The sequence below is a fragment of the Pseudopipra pipra genome, chromosome 7, assembly GCF_036250125.1.
Source record: "Pseudopipra pipra isolate bDixPip1 chromosome 7, bDixPip1.hap1, whole genome shotgun sequence".
Taxonomy (NCBI): domain Eukaryota; kingdom Metazoa; phylum Chordata; class Aves; order Passeriformes; family Pipridae; genus Pseudopipra; species Pseudopipra pipra.
This window is the reverse complement of record NC_087555.1, coordinates 19732977-19743008: the sequence shown is the minus strand read 5'-3', so window position 1 is coordinate 19743008 and position 10032 is coordinate 19732977. Positions and strand designations below refer to the sequence as shown.

At 38.1% G+C, this 10032-nt stretch overlaps 1 protein-coding gene across 1 annotated transcript; it reads left to right on the top strand.

The window, feature by feature from the left end:
• The first annotated feature begins 600 nt into the window (after positions 1-600).
• KLHL41 (kelch like family member 41) lies at positions 601-9623 on the top strand. Its single transcript, XM_064660932.1, has 6 exons — positions 601-1795; positions 4494-4651; positions 4741-4848; positions 5698-5883; positions 7612-7758; positions 8594-9623. Exons 1-6 carry the CDS (start codon positions 686-688, stop codon positions 8703-8705), a joined length of 1821 nt encoding a protein of 606 aa, XP_064517002.1. The 5' UTR covers positions 601-685; the 3' UTR covers positions 8706-9623.
• The last annotated feature ends 409 nt before the right edge of the window (positions 9624-10032 follow it).

Sequence of the window (10032 nt, the reverse complement as noted above, 5' to 3'; positions counted from 1 at the left end):
AACATATATTTTATGTTTAAACAATAGTGTTTGGTTTACAAATAAATACAACCAAATGGGTATTAAGAAGGAGCTCATAATTAATTTCAAGGTCCTATTATCAATATCTGAAGAAATTGAATATGAGATATTGTTATGTAAAAAAATAATCTTAGAGCATAGGCAATTCATTATAAGTTCTGGAGTATTTTAGTATCTTTATGACTGCAGCAATGACACGTATTAAGCAACTCTGAAGAAGTGAACAGTAGTTAAAACTGACAACTCGATTAATAATATTTCTATTTCAGAATATTTAGTAACTTGTATATGTACAGTCTTGCTCATAGCTGTGTCACTGAGGGTCAGATTCTGCTGTCCTTACTCATGTCAAATAATTTATTACATTGCACATAATCTTATTGATTCAATGTAGAGAATGATGGCAAAACCTGACCATAGTGACTAAGAGCAACAGTTGCTTCTTTCAGTCTTTGACAGCTGCAAGAGCAGCTCTGTTTTTCCAAACCATCCATCCTAAATTCCGACCTGTAAGGGTATGTACCTATATTTAGCTACCGAGATTAAGTTGCAGAGGCTTCAGGCAGGGCAAAAAGCACATTGGTCTGCCTTTTTTACAGACAGACCTTTGGGCAGGCAAGAGCTAAAGCTTTCTACTCCCTCCCCTTTCCCAAGTGTTTGTGAAATGGATTCCCAAAGGGAACTCACTGAAGAGCTCAGACTTTACCAATCCACCCTCCTTCAAGATGGCCTCAAGGAACTTCTCGAAGAGAAAAAGTTTATAGATTGCTCTCTAAAAGCTGGTGACAGAAGCCTGCCTTGCCACAGATTGATTCTGTCGGCATGTAGCCCTTATTTTCGTGAGTATTTCTTATCTGAGCAAAGTGAAGAGAAAAAGAAGGAGGTAGTTCTAGATAATGTTGACCCCAACATCCTGGATATGATTGTCAAATACCTTTATTCAGCAAGTATTGATCTTAATGATTCTAACGTACAAGATATTTTTGCTTTGGCCAGCCGCTTTCAGATCCCTTCCGTGTTCACTGTGTGCGTCTCCTACCTTCAGAAGAGGCTTGCTGTTGGTAACTGCCTGGCCATCCTTCGATTAGGTGTTCTGCTTGATTGCCCAAGACTGGCCTTTTCTGCCCGTGATTTTGTTTCAGATCATTTTGTGCAGATCTGCAAAGAAGAGGACTTCATGCAGCTTGCCCCACACGAACTTATCTCGATTATTTCACCTGACAGCTTAAATGTAGAGAAGGAAGAACTGGTATTTGAGGCAGTAATGAGATGGGTCCGAACAGACAAGGAGAACAGAGTAAAGAGCCTGGGGGAAATTTTTGACTGCATACGTTTTCGTCTTATGCCAGAAAAATATTTCAAAGAACAGGTTGAGAAGGATGATATAATTAAAAGCAACTCAGACCTTCAGAAAAAAGTAAAGATCATTAAGGATGCTTTTGCTGGAAAACTGCCTGACTCTAGCAAAAGCACAGACAAGTCAACCAAAGGGGAGGTGAATGGTGATGTAGGAGATGAAGATTTACTGCCTGGCTACCTAAATGACCTTCCCAGGCATGGCATGTTTGTCAAAGACCTAATTCTTCTGGTTAATGACACTGCTGCAGTAGCTTATGATCCTCTTGAAAACGAGTGCTACCTTGCAGCCCTGGCAGAACAGATTCCCAGAAATCATTCCAGCATAGTCACCAAACAAAATCAGGTCTACATTGTTGGAGGACTGTATGTGGAAGAGGAGAACAAGGATCAGCCTTTCCAGTCATATTTCTTTCAGGTACAAGCTTTATAATTATTGCAATAACAGGTTACTGAAAACTATTCTGAGTCTCTCCAAGTGAGCTGTCTAGTCTCTTTGTATGGTGATGGAGATGAGTATCTAGACAGAGCTATTCCTGTCTCAGAGAAACAAAACCAAGGGACTTGCATCTTCTTTTTCAAGATCAACCCCTGGTGACATCTCAAATATTAAAAGGATTAATATATTTTATCTAAGCACTGGCTTTCACTCTTTAAGGCCCAGATTTTTCATGGTACAGATGCCTAAATATAAGTCTAGTAATATTTTTGTAAAATATCTTTTGTGTATTTTTGTTAACTTCCATGAAATTTGGAGTGCTTTAGCTGATTTAGATCTAATGAGATGTCTTTCTTTTTTTGCATTTGGAATACTTGTATGACAGCAGTAATGTGTGTATTTTAAGTGCAACTTCTGTCACTAAAGCAGCAGAAGTCCTTTTGTCATGTCTACGTTTGAAAGCCTAAGGGCATTCCAAATACATAATTTAGAGACAGAAGACTTTTTTCTTGGCAAACTGTCAGTGTCAGTGCAGTAAATACCATGTTTCAACTGAGTTTCAATGTTATGTCTTTGTAAATCTGTATAAATATAAGCCTGATTAAACCAACTGTAACTCCACAATATATTTCAGGAAAATTAGCAAATATACAATTTGGCATTCTTACACCATAAACTAAGTCTGTTGTGGTTTTAACTACATGTTTTGGGGGATATTTGAACTATTTTATGAGGAATTCTGCAATATGCTGCTGGCCATGTGTCCCATCCTTAGGTACATTGGCCTAAAAGAGTAAAAGTCCTGTTTCAATATGAAATCAAGCACAGTAATAAGCAGTGATAGAATTTTAAAGCCTTCAGATATGAAAAAAATGCAAATATTGCTTAGAGGAGCATGGCTCACTGTGATTTCACACACAATGAAATAGTTGGTTTCAGACATTTGTTATATCAATGAAAGGGAAATCATAGTTTGCTGGGAAGGGTTTAACACTGTTTCATTTCCTTATGTGGGTATAAAACACTAATCACTGAAGTGCAAAACTAGTTAGAGAAATATTCTTCTAATATAAATTATACGTTATGTCAGAATGTATTTATAACCCAGAACTGAATAGTAGTCGAAATCTCAGGCTACTAGAAAGAGGCCTCTGAAAAACTAAACCTCAAGACTGATACTAAAAATCAATGAAGTTTTCAGAACCCTACTTTATATGTTGACATCCATTTCCTGAAATCCTATTCGTTTGCTTGTCATCTTTAAGCTTGCTGCTGCTGTTCTCTTTAGTTAAAATACTTGTCTGCATTACTCATGTGGCTGTTGATCTCTCTAAAATACTAATGTGCCAAAACAATTTTTACTTGCTGATCTTCATTTCTCCAGCAGTAAAGTGTTGTAATTGGTAGCTCACAACCCAGGAGAAAACAAGGCTGCCACTGGCTCGAAAATGTGTGATTAGTTGATGGCCTATCAGCAACAGAGATGTCATCTTGAAGAGTGATGCACTAAGCAAGCTGTAATCTGTGGTAATGAGGAGAATATCTCCTCATTACCACAGCCACATCTAGCTACTGGGGAAATCCATGTCCATGAACTACATTTCACTGTTGCAATAAAACTTTCTGTCCAATAGCAGTGGTCTATCAAATTTGGGAGATGCATTTTAGCATGGAAACCTTGACTGTGGAACGTACTTCTGGATGTCACTGAGCTAAACCTGGGCTTTCTGTCAAATGCCTTTACACTTGTGCAAGCTCACATCTTACCCTGCCTTCCTGTACAGCATCAAGCAAATCTACATGCAGTTAAAGTCAGAAAATCCTTTTTGAATGTTAGAGATCATTCAGGTTCAATTGCCAGTTTGCAGATAAAAAGAAAAGCACACCACAGTTCTAGGAAAATAGTTTTTTTTTCTTCTGTCCTCCTTCTGCTGCTATTCCTTAGATGTTTTCAGCATATCAGATGTGAATCAAGAAAGCCATGAGAGTACTTCAGTAGGGATGACATCAATATTATTGCCAAGGGAGCTGCAGTGCCTACCTATTTTGCTTAAGAGTGAAGTCTTTATTCACTGTGTCTTCAGAGATCTTGTGAGCTCTTGAGGGTATTTGTGATGAAACATCACCTCTGTTGCTCTAGGGGTTGCAGAACAAACATCTGTGCCATTTGCCACGTGATATTTCCTGAAAAACTGTGTAAGCACGTCTGGCATCTCATTGTAGAGATGAGCACAACCAGCTAAACGTATAGGTGTGGAACGGCAGGAGTGTCTGCTCCCTTGGGCAAGAAGAACCACTTTCCAACATGTGATAGGGAACTGAGAGTGAGGGACCTTTAAACAAGGAAGAAGAGCTTCATAAAGAGGCCAAGAAACTATGAGGTGAGCAGACACAAAGAGAGCTGTGTGGCACTGGCTGCTACACTGGCCACTACATCTCAGCACCATGAAGCAGGGGTGATATAATTAAAAGCAACTCAGACCTTCAGAAAAAAGTAAAGATCATTAGGATGCTTTTGCTGGAAAACTACACTGGGGGAAGGGCAGGTTTTTCAGGCAAGCACATTTGCTGTTAAGAGACACTGAGTGCAATTAGATAAATTCTGTGCAACAACATTCATTGTGTGGATTTTTCCTCTTTGCCTTTCCTAACCCTCCCTGTTTGGATGCTCTTTCAGCTGGACAGCATCGCTGGTGAGTGGGTTGCCCTTCCTCCACTGCCATCAGCCAGGTGTCTCTTCGGGCTGGGAGAGTCCGACGACAAGGTCTATGTAATAGCAGGCAAGGACCTTCGCACGGAGGAGTCGCTGGATTCAGTACTGTGCTATGACCCCACGTATGTTTAACATTTAATTATGCCCACTGAGGACATGTAGATGGCCCATTATTAGTTGAAAGAGCCTAACAGTGATCTTTTTGTTCCAGGGCAATGAAATGGGGAGAGATCAAAAAACTACCCATCAAAGTATATGGCCATGCTACTATCTCAAACAATGGATTGATATATTGTCTTGGTGGAAAAACTGATGATAAGTGAGTCTCTTTCATGACAATTTATAACATTATTTGTTTGGTCCTTAATAGATTGTATGTCCTCACACTCAAAAATCAGCATTTCCCTTTTTTGCATCTCTTGATTAAGGTTCCTGACAAGTCTGGCAGAGGGGAACACGTTATGGTTTGGAGGATATTGTGTTTGTGATAAGTTAAATTGCATATTAATTGTAATCCCAACTTGTTATTTTAATGACCATACTTATTTCCAAGGCAAATTTTACTTACACTGCAGATACACAGTAGTTAGTGTGTCTAAGCTCTGAGGATCCTCACTGAAAGTATTCTTTCCTCTCAGATAGAAATACCTAGGTGCCATGGAATTACTGTCTCAGTTTTTCCAGTTTTCTGACCTGTGATACCTGTTATACCTTAATAGGTATAACATTAACAAAATCAAAGTTTTCACTCATGCTGAACATGTGGTGGTAATTTTTAATTGTTTGTATAGGGGATTTTTAAGATACAAATTTGTCAAATCAGCCAAAACACCAGCATAATTTTTCCTTTATAACCTTTCCCATATATTCCTCCACAAATCCATCTGAACTGAATATGCTGGGAAAGGATGTTGTCTTTCTCCTCTAATGTACAGTGAAATTGCTGTCCTGTGTAATATAAACAGCATTTAACATTTGATTTAGTTCTATGGATGTGATTAGTGCTTTGTAGACATTGCAAGGATTCCCAGATAGATACAAGAAAGGATCTGCACGAGAGGAAAGAGGTGTTATACATAAACCCACACAATCTACCTCAACTAGGTCTCACTTGGAACAAGCCAAAATTTCATGAGACATGATCACAGGTTTTCTTTTTCCTCCCCAGGAAATGCACTAATAGACTATTTGTGTACAATCCCAAGAAAGGAGACTGGAGAGACCTGGCTCCAATGAAAGTGCCTCGCTCGATGTTTGGAACGGCGATCCATAAGGGCAAGATTGTCATTGCAGGTGGTGTCACCGAGGAAGGCCTTACTGCATCTGTTGAAGCTTTTGATCTGACCACCAATAAGTGAGTGCAATATTCAAGCTATTTTAAGAAAGTGTTTTATCATTGAAGCTTTAGAAGCTCCAAAGTAAGTCACAAAGGTGTTCAGGTACCTGTACTCCCACTGAGACATTTGGTCTACAATCACATCTTTAGCAAAAACAGCAGCAGTTTACAGAGCCCATCTCTGGCCATTTTTCCTGCCACACATGCATTTGTCAGCACAGCTACATTGCAAACATGCTCACCACCCTCTTTTTTTTTTTTTAAGTCTGATTACTTTCCCAATTTAGTTGACCCCACGACACATAAACAGGTGTGGTGCCATAATAGGGAAGAAGTGGGAGAATGAGCAAGGGCGGTGCAGTCTAGTTCAAATAGCACTGGCAATAAATGTGAAATCCTGGCAAGAGAAATCGGGTGCTTGAAGAGGACCAGCTCAATGTCCTTCAGGTACTTGGCCTTGTGATGTCTTGCTGTTCACTTACCTTGTCACAGCAAATGCCATTTACCACTGATTAGTGACATACTTATTTAATATGAAAACTCCAGGAAGACTTCAAATGTATGTGCATGCTCTGAAATACTATATAGAAAGAGTAATGACAAAAGAGAGTAAGTCATACCTGAAATTAGCTCACTTATTTGGTCTATGTACTTTCCAATACTCTTCTACGCAGCCAGAATCTTTTGCAGTCAGCATCCATCAAATGTTTATGATTTTCTAGGCGTTTATACACTCTGCATATGTCTTTCTAATCTTAACTTTCTTTTTTTTGTTACTTTCATTACTTTTCCTTCCTATCACCTTCTTTACAAACTTTCATTTCAAATAGTATCAGTAAAACTCTATTGTGACAGCTCAAACTTGTAAGTGGTCCTGAATGCACCTTTATCTTAATAAGCACTTCTGCTCTATATTAACACTTCTGTGCTGTCTTCACTGACATGTGGCATTGCAGCCTTCAACCTCATAACAAAAGCATTAACTTAAATGTATGCTATCCCAAACAGACTTGCTTCTAAAATTTAACATTACAAAACGTGCATTATACAAGAAGTAATTCCATGAGGGAACTTCTAACTTTACTTCTATAGAAAGCAAATGAAGGTTATTTGTTACCATGATGTCTGGCACATTCTCCTCTTCCGTCGTTCAGAAATATGCAGCTCATGGTCTGAAAAATCTGCAGATTCTTGTCTTGGTTTATTCTATTTTCTTACAGTCAAGTCACACAAGCAAAAAAGAAAAATTGGCCTATTAATTTTAATGTTGAGATTATCCTGAAGTGGGATGTTTGTGTGTTTCATATGTTCATAGGTGTGAATTGGCAGAAAAATTGAAATTATACTAATGAGCACCAGTGATTATTTTTTTAGCTCAAATTATTATGCCAATGCCACTTGAATATGCATTTTGGAAACTATAGGGGAAAATGAGAATAACTGGGGAACAGTACATCTGTATGAAGTATATTACTGATGATGGCACCAGGGAATCTGTAAGAAGTGGTCTCTGGGACAAGATGTCATCACAGTGTAATTGTGTCATTTAAGACCTGCAGAAGTCCCTGTGGGGATGGAAACACTGAAACTTACCGCTAATAAATCTCAGAAATTTTTCCTTTTACTAAACCATTCACTCAAGTGGTCTTGGTTCCTGAATTTGTGTCACTCAGAGGAGTATCTTAGTGCATTCAGTTTACAATACTTCTCACATGTTTAAACTTGAGTTTTTCTTTTCATCTTTAGATGGGAGGTTATGCCTGAATTTCCCCAAGAGAGAAGTTCCATCAGTTTAGTCACCTTAAGTGGAGCTTTGTATGCTATTGGAGGCTTTGCAATGATTCAGCTTGAATCTAAAGAATTTGCACCTAGTGAAGTCACTGACATATGGAAGTAAGTTTAATTTTAATCACACTTTCCTGGTGGAAACTGAGGTTTGTAGACACTGGAGGTTAATGTTATTTTTCCGTTTAACTCTGAAAATGATCCATAGCACAGGTTGTAAAGCACGTGTTGACAGATAAAAAAGTTTGTCAGAAAGTATCAAATAAACACGAGACTTGGATCAGATGACTACTTCCACCTACTAATCATTTGACCGGTATGAGTCAAGATCTTCAGTTTCTTTAAAAGAGTAAGTTGCCATATCACTTGGCAGGTTTAGCCTTGTCAATAAAAACATTCTCGTGATATTCTTATGCAGAAAAGCATGTGTACACAGTGGCCTGTACATACTGATGTTTTAATAGTCAAATGAGTCACTGTTCCAAGAGAATCGGAATTCCCTATCTCCTAGATTTTTTTAACCTAATCACAGTATCAGTGATAAAACATCATATCTCTGCTGAGACTCTTCACTTGTTAATGTAAATTGAGAAGTTTTAACTGGCAGTAGGAAGGATTCCCCCAAAAAACAACTTTATATGCAAGAATCTGAAGAAATTGAGAAGGGATACTTAAGACAAAGAGGAAGCTTTATACAAGTAATTAAAGCATGACAGAGCCAGCAACAAGCTTTAGGGACCAGGAAAAGGACAACTCAGGCACAAGAACATCTTTCTGTTCTGATCCAGAGGACAAAAGCAGCCTTCTGTGGCATCCTTTAGCACATGGCTGCTACAAGCCTTTGCAACAGGTGCACTATCCTCCTTTTCATGTATGTGTGAAAGCATGAACTGAAGCTATGAAACTAAGAAGCTATTTTCTAACCTTATTTTTTTAAATGCAGGTATGATGATGAAAAGAAGGAATGGATTGGCATACTGAAAGAGATCCGATATGCCACTGGAGCCTCCTGCCTGGCTACACGCTTAAACCTCTTCAAGTTATCAAAACTGTAAACAAAATGCTGGAAGATATGATATGGTGAGGGAGTTTCAATAGGCTCTTCTGGTTTTGTTGCATGAAAATGTCCCCAAATGGTACAGTTTTATAACAGCGTGCTAATTATACTGGGAACCGTTAAACAGTTCATTTGTCTGTCCACATCTTTAGATATTTACTAGTTAACCAGCAACCACTGAATTTTTGCCAGTGTTTAAAATCCTGAAGAGCTCTAATTAACACTGATTAAAATAAATTAAGATTTCGGCAAGGACTCCCTTTTTCACACTGTGAAATTGCAAATAAAACCAGTTAGACTTCCTTGCACTCCAACAATCCAGGATATTGGTGGCTTACCCTCCAAACAATGCCCATGAATTAACTGTTAAGTTAAATACAACTAATAGGTAGCTAGTTTTATTCTAACTGGTAGTTTGTATAGTCGGATTTCCCCTTTCAGCAGCATATGTAAATCCTGCACTCTTCACCAATATCTTGGAAATATTTTCATCACAGCCCTCAAAAAAATAATTTAGCCTTGAATTGAAATGCATGTTAAAAACAAAAGGGGCTTAATACTATGTGGCCTAATAAATGCCAGTCTCAGCCAAAGCTGTACTAGTAGCCAGACTTGAGGGAAGAGAGAGAAGTTCACAAGGTTAATAGCTCTAATGTTTCACCTACTATGTTTAGGCTTCTAGTAACAAGGATTTTTGACTTTTTTTATGCTTTTATATTTATTTCCAAAGCAAATATTTTATGGAAGTTTTTCTCAGAGATCTGAGGCTGATAACAAGCATTCATAAAAAAGTCCAAGAAGCGTTGATAATCAGTAAATACCTATGACAGAGAGGACTTTTTCATCTAATAAAGAGTTGATGCATTTTGACATTGAAAACTTTTAACAATTAAACTTTGTTTTTAAAATTATAAAAGTATCACTTGATGGTGTCTTTTTTAGCGATCAGCTCATCATCACTACCATATTGACAGGACACAGATTTCTTAGTACAGCCTTTGCCCAAAACAGAGCACTCAGTTTTCTTTGAGTAGAGTATCTCCTCAAAGGATTTCTCCATTGAATAAAGAGGGTGTCATAATCTAAAGAATTTCATAAATCTAAATCTAATTACAACTGATGTAGCAGGAAAACTGGAAAAGAAGCCCACCATACTTGACTGAATGGCAATTCCAATTATCAAATGATCCCTAGCATTGCCTTCCTAGGAGACAGAAGTAAATATATGGCAAAGGCACAGCCATCATAGCTCATTTCAGTATGGTACTGTCTGCCAGTACTTAATCTGTGGAAAATCTTTTCTGTTTACCCCTTTAGCACCCAAA